Here is a 14,353-nt window from a genome sequence, read left to right on the forward strand (position 1 = left end):
GTTTATTTATATAACAAAAAAACCAACACATAGATTGCCTAGGAAACCAAAACATTTGTTATTTACGACCAGAGGTGGGTAAAGTACCCAAAATCTGTACTCAAGTAAAAGTACAAGTACTTATACAAAAATGTACGCAAGTAAAAGTAAAAGTATCAATCTAATTATTTACTTGAGTAAGAGTAAAAAAGTATTAGATGAAAAAACTACTCAAGTAATTAGTTACTCGTTACTTCCGATCTGATAGAGAAGTAAGCGCAAAAGCACTGAATTTCAGACTACTTAGAGGGTTTTCACAAACCTCTCCTTAAAAGTCTCATTGTTCTGCTTAAAAGTAAAGCAGCCTATCTCAATCCTCCAATGGGTACATTAACATCACATAACGTGTCATTTGAAAAAAAATCTCACACACACAGATGTTTTTCTGACGGTTAACTCTGTATTTATTTTCATGTTCACAACACAAACTTGTCAGCATCTGCCTTTAAACATGCAAACAGTAAACAAAAAAGAACGTGTGTGTCTGTTTGTTATCATGTTTTTATATGAATAGGTTATTTTCATTGCCATTAAAGTGCAATTACTGAACATAAACAGGAGCTTAATAAAAATGATCATTTTAGAATTTCATATGGAATTGTTTGTGCAAATCAACTCTACATTTATTATAATATATAATACATGTTTCTTTACAAACAAACTTAATTATTTTATTTTTATTCATTCATTCTTTAGGAAGGATTTAAATAAAATACAATCCCGTTTTTATTTGAATGTATTTTCTACACATTAGTGAGGTGTCCGGATTTGTGTATAAATGCAAGACGTCCTTACATTATGCTGTTCAGTTTGTTTAGTTGTAGGGAAATGATATGGAAATGTGCAAATGTGAACGTGCTGTTTGTATGGTTTAACTTACACTTGTTTGGTCATCGCTTGCACAAGAGTGTATATGGCAAAAAAACTTGGACAGTGTGTGAAATGACCATTAATAGTGTTCAAATAGACATTAATGTGACTTACCACTTCAGGTTGGATCTTGAATTCCTGTACGCTGAGATGTCAGCTCGTTTAGTGAACAAAGCATGCATCGCATTATGAAACTATTCTTTTTGACCTCTTGGAGTGAAAACATAGACCGAACTTGAAGCCGCCATGCATGATCTGCCTCCGATATCTCGCACAACGCACACGCGCCCTCATCTGCTTCGGTCGCGTGCGCTAAAGGGTGTGACCGTGTGGTCGCGCGCGCTAAAGCATGACGCAGCCTGTCTCGCGAAACTTTCGAACACGCCCTATAAACTTTTTTTTTTAAATATATTCATTAATTAATACCATTTGACAGTAGCGCAGTAAAGCCGTCGAATGTAGCGAAGTAAAAGTACAGTTTTTTCACTAGAAATGTACTTGAGTAAGAGTAAAAAGTACCTATCCTTAAATTTACTCTAAAAGTACTAGTTACCCAAAAAATGTACTCAAGTACATGTAACGAAGTAAATGTAATTCGTTACTACCCACCTCTGTTTACGACGAGGTATTTGTTCGTTCAAGAGATCAGTTTAGCAACTAGCCAGACCATTAAAAAAACTAAACCGGAAGTAAAGTTCGGATCCAGATGTGTATCGCGTCAGGGCACGTGCGTCCGATGAAACCAAAAAAGAAAATAGGTGAGCGCAAATAAGAAAACTGTTTCTTCAGGTGAATCCATGCAGTCTGTAGGCTTTTAAAGAATCTTTGAAACGCCAGACAGGCCATGAGGGTTAATAAAGCTGGGGGAAACAACTGGAAATATACTTTATTGTCCTGTTTTGTCTTCTAAGAAGTAACTGTATAACATGAGTCAAAAATTGGACCAGTGACATCTTTGCAAGGGTCAGTAGTTTCCTACTGCTGGAAAACATCAGTGGTTGAAGCATTGATAGGAACGGAACGTTACTCAGATGTCTCCATCATAGTGTGTTTCATTGCTAATGCATTTCTCTTTCTTGTATGTGCTTCTTATTACAGGTAGTACTACAAGCAGCAGTCAGGGTGCAAGGCAAGGGACCAGTTTGTTCAGTAAGGCCTGACTAATTGCTTTTGCACTAACATTTGCCTCAGCATCTGCAGAGTTGTTATAATATATTAACAATTGAGTAAAAGCAGTGTATTGTAGACACTTTTACAATAGAGATGGCACAAACCAGAGATGCACAGATATGCCCACCCAGTGTGCACCCAGTCTGTGTGCATGCATGTATTTTTTTGTGAGCTAGGTTTAGTAGATTCTCATTTATTCAGGCAGGAAAAGAAAGCAGATAAACAGGAAGTGACATCATGATGGAAATTTGGAGGGAAATTCTTTAGGGACAGTCAGGCTCACATTGTAGCTGTAAAGACACAAACAGGGTTAACATGTCTGCTGCACTAAACTTAGGTGAATGTGAAAACTGAAAGTGGCATAATGGTCACTTTATGGCAGTGGGCAGCTATCACTGCAGCGCCCAGGGAGCGATTGGGGAAAAGGTGGCAAAAATTTACCATTTGGTTGGGAGCCATTTTAACCCCAAATGTCTTGGGCTGGGTTTCCCATTAACGATTGAACTTAGGACTTAAGAGCGCTTTCTACGAGCTACTTAACTAACATTCGTTGTTCATTTACGTGCATTTCCCAAAGATGCATGTAAACAATCGCTCGCAGTTGGGTTTTAAGTGCTCCTTACGAGTCACTATCTGTTTGTCAAGTGCTGAAATTTCACTAATAGAATGACTCGAATTTGTAGCAGAAGCATGTTTAGGCTAATGATCTTCAGCCGATGTTCACTAATATTTTTTATAATATTTTTCATTTTTGTTCAATGACTTTTTAAATGTTTTAATAATTTGTGCATAATGAAATTGGTGGTGGTTGAGGAGATTACCCCATTCATATGTAAAGCGCTATATAAAATGTTAAATTATTTTATTATTATAAATATTATTTTCCAAATTAAGTTAGGTCTCGTCCCACTGCAAAATGCCTTCTGCATTTTATATTATAGTTTAGATTATTATTATTATTTGTTTTTAGTATCTATGTTTATTTATTATTAGGGATTTTTACCCTGTAACGTAAATATTTATTTGGTTTCTTTAATCAGATGCCATTTCCCTTCAATTTTTTTTTACTGTAGATGACTTATAGCAGCAATTGGTAGGGACCGTTGATCAGTTTGCTAACTTTTACCAAGATTGTACCAAATACGTTTTACTTCTTTATTAATTTATGTTTAGTCATTTAAATTTGATTTCTCATTTAAATTTCTATTAAAGTAATTTAAACAAATAAACAAAGAAGAACCCAATAAATAAATAAATATACATTTAAAACATTACATTATCGTAATTGCAGGAGTGCAATTTGCTGGTTGTTCTGCAGGTGACCCTGTAACTCTGTTGTCTTACGATGCACTTATGAATTAACGATTACTTCAGAGCACTCGTAGATCTACAATGATTTTGAAGTGCTGCTTAAGTTACAAAGCTTTTGGGAAACGGCTCGTAATTCTAAAGGGGATCACACACAGGCCGCGCAGCTCAGCGTTGCGCCGTGTGGTGTCTAGGACAACTCGGAGGTATCGTAAATCGGAAGTGCACATTAAAAAGTGCGAGCTTCGTCAGATAGCGTCTACTTCAAAATGCAAAATATACGTTAGCAGCCAATGTTAATCATCAATGATTTGGGACAAATATGATGTTATTTAATGGACAAATATGATGTTATTTAATTTAATGTAAACTATGTGAGTGGCGCTGTGTGGCACGACAGGGATTTGAGCAACTTCCTGAGTCAAAGCTGGGCATACTCATAGAAAACAATGTGTTCGAGAATGACACGGCGCTGCGCGACCCCCTTAAGATGATTCGTACGATTGTTTTTACGATCTACGTAGCCTTACAATGCTTTTGGGAAACCCGGCCCTGGCTGTTCGGCATGGTGGCCTGCAATCACCCGATGTTTTAAAATATCAATGCATCACCATACGCTCAAATAATTCTGCCACTACATCACAGACTGAAAGGCTTTGCTACTTATGTTACTTATTACAAGAACACATCCCGTCTAATAGCTTATGTTGGACTGAACTACCAGATTAGGAGTAATTCACTACTCCTTGCACACATCATTTGTCCTGCTTCATAGATAAGCAATGACAAGTGCATCAGTTGGTCTGTAAAATGGTTCCAACCTCATAAATCAAGTAAGGGATTCTCGAATAATCATCAGGAGTCATTTATGCTTTTTTTGCAAATACAGTATATATCACAAAAATACAGTGTTGTCATGCCATCATTGTTTATTTCTGGTAAAAAGGTGTGGTTTCGATATTAATCCTGATGTGTTTCTGTGTATCGGCCTCCTCTGGTTTGTGGTTCTCTAAAGTAGAACTTATTTATCTAAATGATGCAATTTGTTGTATCCAGACCCACCTGTTTCTCTTTGCTAAATTACAGCTCAAGGTTTAATTCATTGAGCTCCTGTCTGTAGACGTTCAGAAGTCATGCGCAGCTTTATAACTGCTCTGAATAAGACTCCGTGGCACAATTTACCTCACATTTGATTAGTGGTAGCCTTCAGTGATATTTTCTTTAGCGCCACCGAAAAAAATGTGCTTATTTATAACGAAGACTGTTTATTTGAAATGATGGCAACCGTAATAGCACTGAGACCGAGACTTATGTCTCACTTATGTTTTTTTAGCGTCTGAGGGACAGAGAAACAGAGCAGAAAGCAAAGACACTCTGTCTCATAGTATGATGACAAGTCATTCCCTTGCTTCTCTGCACTCACCCTTCGACTTTAGTCTGTTTTTCCCAGCCATACTGTTTTGCTCGTAGTTAGGTGTTTAGCGTTTGATGACAGGCTTGCTTGCCCACTTGTACTGTCCTTTGTTTCCCGCCAGTTAGCTCTCGGACCAGTGGGATTCCCTTGTTATTAGACGCATAGCTGCTGTTTACCCTGGCTTCTGGGCTCTGGTAGCCTAGCAGAGACCCGCTGAGGGCTCAGCGAAGGCTGAGCTCATGTGTTTACCCTGGCGCTGCCCACTTCAACCTAAAAACAGTGGCCGGGAGCGGGCAAGAACGTCAGTGGCCCAGTGGGCCATGACTAGCATTGCCAAGACAAACAGCTGGTTCATTTGGATAGCTGAGGGGGCTTCTCCTACCCAGAGCCAACGAGTTTGCTTTTCGACACCCCCTCCTGTATACAAACGGGGCCAATGAATTGCACCATGCTTCTCCTAAAAGACAGTTTTATATCTTGTCGCTTAAGTGTGCTGGAATAAAAATTGATGAGTGTAATGTAGTCACGATTTGGGACCACAAAATAAGGCACGTTGAGAGCCAGAGGAAATTTTCTTGATTTGGCATTAGCCGTGTATGATAATGGACGTATGACAAATGGTTTTATATGCATGCATAAATAAAGTGATTTTGTAACGTCATACAGGAGCCATATTTCCTTATATGCAGAAACTAATGCAGTCCATCTATTAATGTGCTGTAAGTACATTCCCTTTTTATTAGTTACAACACAAGATGAAATACCATATAATGTTTGTTTTGAATCATGTTTCAAACAAAAATGATTTAGCTATGGGTAAGTTTTAAATGGAGTTCAAATTCATTTTGCTTTACGATGCCAGGATCTATAAAATACCCCTTCCATGGGTTTTTATTATGTCAGCATTTGCTGTTAATCTGCTAACAGTAAGAAAGCATAACATTCAGCCTTTAGGAGTCATAGAGTATCTCAAAAACATTCCTACTGTAGTTTTCAGTACATTGTACTTAGTATGGTGATAATATGTTGTGTAATAACAGTACAGTTACTTTAAAATGTCTATAGTTATGTGAAAACAAATAAATAAAATGTGCACTTTTTTAAAAAGTGCATCACTGCAGAGTAAAGTTACCTATATTATAGATTCAGAGACACTGGCTATAGCAGACACACACATTGAGACCCCATGCATCATAGTAGACCTTATTAAATTGTTTTATGAGTGCAGTTTTCCTTTCTGATGGTATGCACTATATGACTGTATGAAACTCGGGTTGGGACATAAAGAAGGGCTAGTCCTATTTCTCAAATTGACTATAATCGACGCTTCATATCACAGCTATGAAGTATGAGTCACTACTTAATACTACAAGTTATTTGTAACAGAGGAAGGGACTTCATATTCTAGAAAGAATGTTATTCCATGATTGCAGTATTGCAGTATTAGTCATCAATAGTCTTGTCCTATTTTCCCAGAAAAGAAAGACTGATATTGGAAGTATCTGCTAAAAGGTAAAAGTCCAGACACATATAGGCATATACTGCACATTGTCTGCAATACACACAATCACTTTCCAGCATGGAGCCAGCATTCATGAGTTTTAGAACTCTAAAAAGTGGATTTAATTTTTTGTGGCTTTAATGAAATTTTTTACACCAGTGGGGCCCATAACCAAGGTCTCGCCTAGGGCCCCATAACCCCAAGGGCCGGCCCTGCCTGCAACAGTTAATTTCAGATTCACGAACATGCAAGTGTAAATTTCACCCATCACGCAGACATTATTTTCATTGTAAGAAAGTCTGAACTACATTCACTAATTAGCCTCTAATCAACATTCTAACTTTAATGTCTTTGTTGGGAATTAACCGGCCTCTTCAAACAAGGGTGGTCCATTCTTCTAGGCTAATTGTTTAAGAGGTAATATCACTGTATGGGACCCACCTGTTCTGCACATTTTGAAACATTTTGCTAGTGGGTGGTAACACTTTCTCTTATTAATACAGCATTGTTTAATAGGTTTGCATCCCACCAAACTGAATTTGACTATATGAACGTAAATGGGCAAGTTACTCTACAGGGTCAGAAAGCAAATGGTCAAAAAAAAAAAATGTCACTAGTTGTCACTGAGCCAGTACCCTTTTAAAAAATACACATTTGCACCAAAGTACCTCATAGGTACATATTGGTACCAGATGTATAGATATATGTACTTAAGTGTTAGGAACTTTTTAAAGGGTGGTGCCACATTGACAACTTGTGACCATAACTTGACAATTTTGTTCTGACAGTAGACAAAAAAGTAAACTCGAGAATTTAATGAGGTGGAAAACATATTTGTCAGTTTGTTGCATAATATATTTGTTTTTATTATTGCTTTCGTCTCTTTTTACTTGCCTAAGAAAGAGGCTTTGTGTTTGTGTTGTTAGCCTTATGAAAAGCAGCTTTAAACATCTGGCTGGGAAAACGTTGCAGACACACTGATTTGTTGCATCTTGGTCATTTGCAATAATTATAGATGACATCATGGTGATGTTTTCTGTCGAGTATGAAAAAATGGAAGCAAGGAACTCTGTTTAGTTGGTTGGGAAATTTGGCACTGTCTGGGAGTAAATTGCCCTCTCCTTTCTAAAGCCTTTTATATTCAAGCAGAGGTCTGATGGTGTTTTCACATTATATCAGCGTTCCCTTTAAATGTCCTGTTTTACATGTTCCAACATTTTTTAGAATATATCTGTTTAGGTATATCTGAAGTGACCTATACTGAAATATATACATAGAAAGATTATGTATACATTGCAGGAAGTACAGTATATACAGTTATATAGTTTAAATCAATGGTTTTCATCATGGTGCATTTTTTGTGGGGGTTGCACCTTTTTCTGAAAGTGTCATGGACGGTAGAAAACTACAAAAGAAAAAGAAAACAATGCTAAATTCCAATAATAAAATACAATTAAACATAAACAACGTTAAATAGTCCTATAAACATTTACAATGTGAGAAAAGGCTACCAATATATTGTTTGTTCAGTTGGTAGAAACTAGGTTGTGTGACACCCTTATCCTTAAATGCAAATATCCAAGATAAAACTAAATCTTGAGAATAAACAAATAGAAGTTTATTTACAAAAAGGATAAACATGATTTGTCCTGGCCACAATTTCTTTTGCAGAAAAGCATGAAACCATCAAATTTCAAGAGATCCCAAAATGTTCCTGTTAAGCATTAAGCCTCACTGCGATTTTTTTACCTGTATGCGTGCAGTTCATTTGAAATATTAATGCATTTTGAAATACAGTTTGATTTTTAAAATACTTTAAAGTACACTTATTGGTCACTTTACATTTATATTTATGCATTTTGCGGAAGCTTTAATGCAAAGCAACTTAAAGCAAGGAAAACGATACCCATTGCAAAATCTGGGTCTGAAAGCCATTTCTGTATTAAGCCAAATTTGCACGGGATTAGAAATCTCAGTAAAACAGTCAAAAGGGGGAGGGGTAACTTGATTACGCAGCGCGTAAAAAAGATGAATGACGCGACGTCACCTCCCTCCATTGTAATGAATTGAAGCCAAAAATGTCTGACCATGGTCGCCGCCATGTTACATAAAAAACGTCAGTTTGGAGCCAAGGCATGCACAGAAGGAATTGTCCGTGGAGCCAGAGGCGGAGCCGTGGTATCAAACTTCCGCCCAAACGCTTGCGCGCCCAATTCAACCACGCCAATCATTACGACACGCCCTGTTTTTATAACAATAAATTACTAGCTTAAATGAAACTTACCACAAAATGACCACTTGAACATATATCAGCATGATAACAACTACTTGAAATGACCAAAACCATCTTTCTGAAACTTTTATTGGAAGTGTAATTTTTTTTATTTAGAGCAGAGTCCAATTCATTTGAATGGGGAGGGCGGAGTTTACGACTTGTTCTGTAGCCATCCACTAGGGGGCGATCAAAGAAGCAGAGGCTTCACTTTTCAAGACTTATGAGGCACACCCGGCGCCACCTCTCTTGTTGTAACGTGAACATTACCGTGCTTCTTGATATCACATGTGCAAACAACATGAAACAGACGAGAAAAACTCGAAACACTGTGTTTAATTTCAGCTTGGAGAGAACGTCAGTTTTAGAAACGTGATTTTGACTTTCTATGTCGTGGTATTCAGGAACTGATTGCCACTGACTTGTTTTTATAAATGCTTCTTTAAAGAGTAACTAAACCCTAATCCAACTTTTTTTAGTTACTGATCTGTAAGAATGACGGTTTATTAGTGCTGTTGATTGATTTAAGTAAGTTTTTTGACATTTGGATATAAAGTGTTTCAATACTACAATATATGGTGTAAAAACGTCTGAGTGCTGCCCTCTTCAGGTTGAACGGTGGCTACTCCAGTTGAATTTTCCTATTGGATGTTGGGTCCAAAAAATGACTCGTGAAGTAAGCAGGTTCAAGCTTACCACGCCCTTGTTACGATCTCACCACACACTTGGTACAAGCTTAGTTTGTCCCCTCTATCTCTGTTGGGATCTGCCTACTTTTCTTGCATTTTTCAAATATTGCCAGTGGGTGGAGTCAGGCTCTGACCAGGGGTTTAGTTACGCTTTAAGCGGTTTTATATTTGAAAAAAACTGCAAAATTACAGGAAATGCTGAAATTGATGTGTATATTTACAGTTGGTCTATTTACACTGGATTAGTATTACAGTACCTGAGGTAATTTCTCTGTACCTTTTTACAGAAGGTAAAAGTCGCCGTAATCATTACTGACACTGAGTGTGTTTACATGCACAGTCTTACGCCGATTATGCTTAGTAAACTGATAATGTGTGGGGTCATGAAAACGCGTAAAACGGTTTTCCTTTATCGGGGAAAGCCCATAAACGGCGTAAGCAAAAACCGATCAGCACAGGCAAAAGCTCATTATGCCAATTTTGCGTGGCATGTAAACACCTTAGCCGGCTTTTTTACAGTTTTGTCCATGTGCGCATGTCTCCGCATATGAAATATAAATGTCACACGCGGAAGTTAGCGCATAAAAGTCGCCGGTTGACTAAAGCAGTTGGCAGAGAAACTGTTAAAATAGAAGCTCATGTTACATTTACAGGTTCTGCAGACCCGAGAAGAGATAAAACAGTATAGCTTAAGACAGATGTGGCGTTGACTTTTTGAATCTACTATTATCTACTACAGGTGGTGACGTCACTGCCTGCAAGAAAACTGATAATTCTTCAAGTCCCATGTAAATGCAGTTGTCTGCATAGCCGGCTTATCGATTTGCATGTAAACACATGAAAAAAGTTTTCTGTGCATGTAAACACACTCATTGTCCATAGCGATTACTGACATGGAGCATTCGGATGGGACTAAAATCACTAAGAAGCTCTGATAAAAATGGCTTTACCCCACCTCCCTATGTAAAACTAATACCCTTCGATTAGTACTTTAGACATGCAACAACAAAGAAACTTTTTTATGTATAATGTTTCCCACAAATTAGTTGCACTTAATGTTATACTGGCCACACAGGCCATGTAAAATCAAATATATTTTTGTTGAATCAGCATCAGCGATACCTCATTGCACACCTTCTCTGCCACCGGGCACTAGCTTACTGTTGCAGGTCTCCAATGTACCACCTAATCAGAGATCTGCAGTCAGGTAAGCCTGCTCTCAGACACACTGTATCTGGTTTCCTCTGCCTTTATCAGATGAGGGGGACGGGGTGAGCAGGGAGAGGCTTTGTGTTCTTAATGGCACAGTCATTTCATCACTTTACCCCCTGAAAAAGTAGAGGCCAAAGTGGACCCTTTTCTGGTGCCTGTTAATTACCGAAGGGAATTGGGCTTTTGAGGAAAATGAGTGCACAGACACTGAGAGCTAAGAGATTTTTCCGCGTTAGCAGACAAACAAGACAAACTCTCAAATTCACCCCAAACCATTCTCCGTAACTGTGATAGTGACCGCATGACTATCTGGCTATGTCTGATAACAGTACATGTTGTGACACATCTATAGTGTGTCTATGTTTCAGCCAGTCTCGGTTAGGCTGCTTGGAAACTGTATAGCTACACTGCAAGCTACTAATAGAAAATAGCTAACTACACTAAGCTATTCAAAGGATTGTTCTTGCTTTAAATGTGTACTTAATGGGAGCTGTAACATATTTAGCTTAATAAAATACATTTGAACCATATGTATCTACTTTTAGTATTAGTAGACAACTTGTTTTATACATTACATATGCATTCATACATCACAAAAACATTGTAAAAATTACATATTTACCTTACAAAAGATGTCCATCGATTACACTGTCCATCATCTCCTCAGCTGTCTGATTATCATAACAGGCTAACGTTAGTTTAAATTACAGTTTCACTGAGTTAGCTCTCGCGAGCGCGCTGCTTAAGCAGTGAACGTGACTTTTCTCCAATGAGGGGGAGAAGGGGCGAATTCGGTGGGATATTTTTACGAATTACTCCACAGCACTTACTGTATATTAGCTGTGAGCAGACAGTGTCAATCAATGTATTGGATATTGAGAAAACGCCAACCATAAATGTAAAGAAAACAGATTTTCCTAACAAGCCACCTTATTTCTTTAAATAAGCCCCCAAAAAAACGCAACCCGTGATTTTTTAACGCAACTTGCAAAAATAAGAAGCCCAAAGTCACGTATTATAAGCGGACTTGGCAACTATGAGCGCGAGCGTTTGAGACTCCGACTGTCACGACTGGGATGCAGGAGTGAGGAAGTTAGGATGCATGTGCAAAGTTCAGATGAATAAATAACATTTATTAACCAACAGAAACAAAACGAGGAGTAAAACAACGGGCAGGTAAGTAACACAGGAACAGACGTGGAACAGCGAAAATGATCCGGCAATGAGTGTGACACAAACACTGGTATAAATACACAAAGACTAATGACACACAGGTGGAATGAATGATGTGATAATTAACAAGTGTCCAGGTGATGACAATATAGAACAGACACAAAACATGACACAGATCACCGTGACATAACCCCTCCCTCTACGAGTGGCTACCAGACACTCACATAAACACAAAACAAACACAAAGTCTGGTAGCGAGAGTCCAAGGGAGGGGTGGAGGGCTTGGGGACCCTGGCAAAGCCGGCAGCCGCCGGGATGAGACCAACAGGACGGTTGGCCGGACTGCGCCAGGAGAACCGGAGCGATCGCTCCGAGAACCGAGGCAGACGAATTACCCCCCTCCTGGGAATCGTCAACGATCAGATGCCCCCGGAAATCATCTCCCATCCCCTCGCGGAAACGGAGACCCTTGCTCGGTAGCCACCCCGGGGAAATGATCGGGCGTGGTCCTTTCTGGATCCCCCTGCGAGCAGGATGGTGGTCCTCCAAGGGACCCTTGACGACGACTCAACCGTTGGGGGACCGCATGGGCCGATCCTCCTCCCGCAGGAGTGAGCGATCGCTCACGGTGGTCCCCAAGAGACATCGGGGCTGATGGGGAACGAACCCAGATGTCACTACTCCCCCTCGACGAAACTCCTGGGGGAGCCGCCCTCCATGAACCTGCTGCGTCCAATATGGCCGGATCATTCTGTCACGACTGGGATGCAGGAGTGAGGAAGTTGGGACGCATGTGCAAAGTTCAGATGAATTAATAACATTTATTAACCAACAGAAACAAAACACGAGGAGTAAAACAACGGGCAGGTAAGTAACACAGGAACAGACGTGGAACAGCGACAATGATCCGGCAATGAGTGTGACACAAACACTGGTAAAAATACACAAAGACTAATGACACACAGGTGGAATGAATGATGTGATAATTAACAAGTGTCCAGGTGATGACAATATAGAACAGACACAAAACATGACACGGATCACCGTGACACCGACCACCTGAGCAGCTCATTTGGATTTAAAGGGATACACACAAAAACGGTGCATTTTTGCTCAGCCCCATAAAGTGCCTATTTTAACATGTTATTATAAATTAACTATAGGGTATTTTGAGCTAAAACTTCACATATGTACTCTGGGGACATCAAAGATTTATTTAATATTTTAAAAACGTCTTGTGGAATGTCCCCTTTAAATAAATACATGTGTTACGTTATTTGCTCAAAATGGTGAATAGTGTTATTTGTTATACTGTAAAATTCAGATGCAAAACCCGCTAAGTCCATCTGGAATTATTTAATGCAAAAGTATTTGATGAATGCATAATGTTGAGAGCATTCGGTTACAATTATTATCTCATTTTTGATGGAGGTGGCATTTTCAGTCTTTTGCATCTGAACTCTTTCATTCCCCGCCATCCTTATTTTTTTATTTTTTTGAAAAGTTGCTTGCCAGCATTTTTTTGTGATTTTCACAACAGTTTTACAATATGCCTTCCTGGAAAACTTTCTTTTACAAATATATAAACATACAAATATATCTAATGAAAGAAGAGACCCTCTGCTTTCAAACAAACAAACACAACAAACACAATTCTACTATAAACTCTTTAAATATGGGTATTTTTCTTAAAAAAATATATTTTTAGCAAAAAGCTGAAATAATAGCATTTTTGTGAAGGAATTTTGTTAGAGATCAGATTCATAACGATTACAAAAACATACACAGAGTTTAAATAGTAAATAATTTTTTTGCTTCCTCTCTTTCGTGTGTCCTCATCAAATGTCCAGCTCAGTAGAACTCAGCCACGTTCTCATCTCAGGTCCCACATTGAAAAGGCCGGCCTCCGAGGGTGGTTTATACAATGGACAGATGGTGATTATGTGCTCAGCGCTCTGCTCTGGCTCCTCGCACTCACACACTGCTCTGTCCTCCAGGCCCCACTTCCTCATCGATGCTTTGTAGCGTCCAACCCCAGTTCGCAGGCGGTTTATCAGAGTTCATTGCCGGCGTGGCAGATCCTCTCCTTCAAGACCACCTCCAGGGTCAAAGATGTAATGGTGGATTCGTGAAGGCCCTGTTGACTCCCACTCCTGCTTCCAGGCTGCCGCAAGCCATGCCTCTGTGGACAGGTCCTCGGGGATAGACCTGAGCAGATCTTGTGCCGCCTTGTTATACGGGTGGCGGGACTTCAGTCTATGAGGTGGCAATGCTGTTATGGTGGTATTGTGCAGGATATGCCTGCATCTTTTGTATCTTTGGGCTTTCCTTGCAAGAGCGAGGGTAACAGCCTCTCGTCGGAGGCCGGCCGAGGCAATTGCCGCTAGTATTGGCAGATGGTAAACAGGGATAGATTTCAGACAACCAGTTATGATCCGAAGGGCGGTGTTTATGGCTTTCCTGGCGTGTGGGCTTCTGCACCAGGCTGGTATTCACAGTATTCAGCTGTAGAGAAAACGAGAGCTACTGTTGATAATCGAAGCACCTTGGCAGTTGCACCCCAGCTAGGCGTCTAATTATTGCGACCCTTGATGACACTTTGGCCGTCACTTCTTCAAGGTGTTGTTTGAATGTTAAAGATCTATCCAGGCGTACGCCAAGGTACCGCGGGGCTTGCTGGAACTCAAGGCGCTTGTTATTCACGA

At 39.4% G+C, this 14,353-nt stretch overlaps 1 protein-coding gene across 9 annotated transcripts in view; it reads left to right on the forward strand.

Annotated features, from left to right (window-relative positions):
* The window catches only part of LOC129417322 (SPARC-related modular calcium-binding protein 1), an 89,946-nt gene that overhangs the window by 68,336 nt on the left and 7,257 nt on the right, over window positions 1-14,353 (forward strand). For 6 of the 9 annotated variants that reach the window (XM_055171904.2, XM_055171906.2, XM_055171908.2 and 3 more), the window contains one exon: window positions 2,008-2,038. The exons of 1 other annotated variant lie outside the window; for it this stretch is intronic. In XM_055171904.2, coding sequence (XP_055027879.2) covers window positions 2,008-2,038 — 31 coding nt within the window. Of the gene's footprint in view, window positions 1-2,007; window positions 2,059-14,353 lie in introns of all 9 variants that reach the window. 2 more of the 9 variants (XM_055171905.2, XM_055171907.2) reach the window with 1 other exon arrangement.

Source organism: Misgurnus anguillicaudatus, chromosome 7, assembly GCF_027580225.2.
Source record: "Misgurnus anguillicaudatus chromosome 7, ASM2758022v2, whole genome shotgun sequence".
NCBI lineage: Eukaryota > Metazoa > Chordata > Actinopteri > Cypriniformes > Cobitidae > Misgurnus > Misgurnus anguillicaudatus.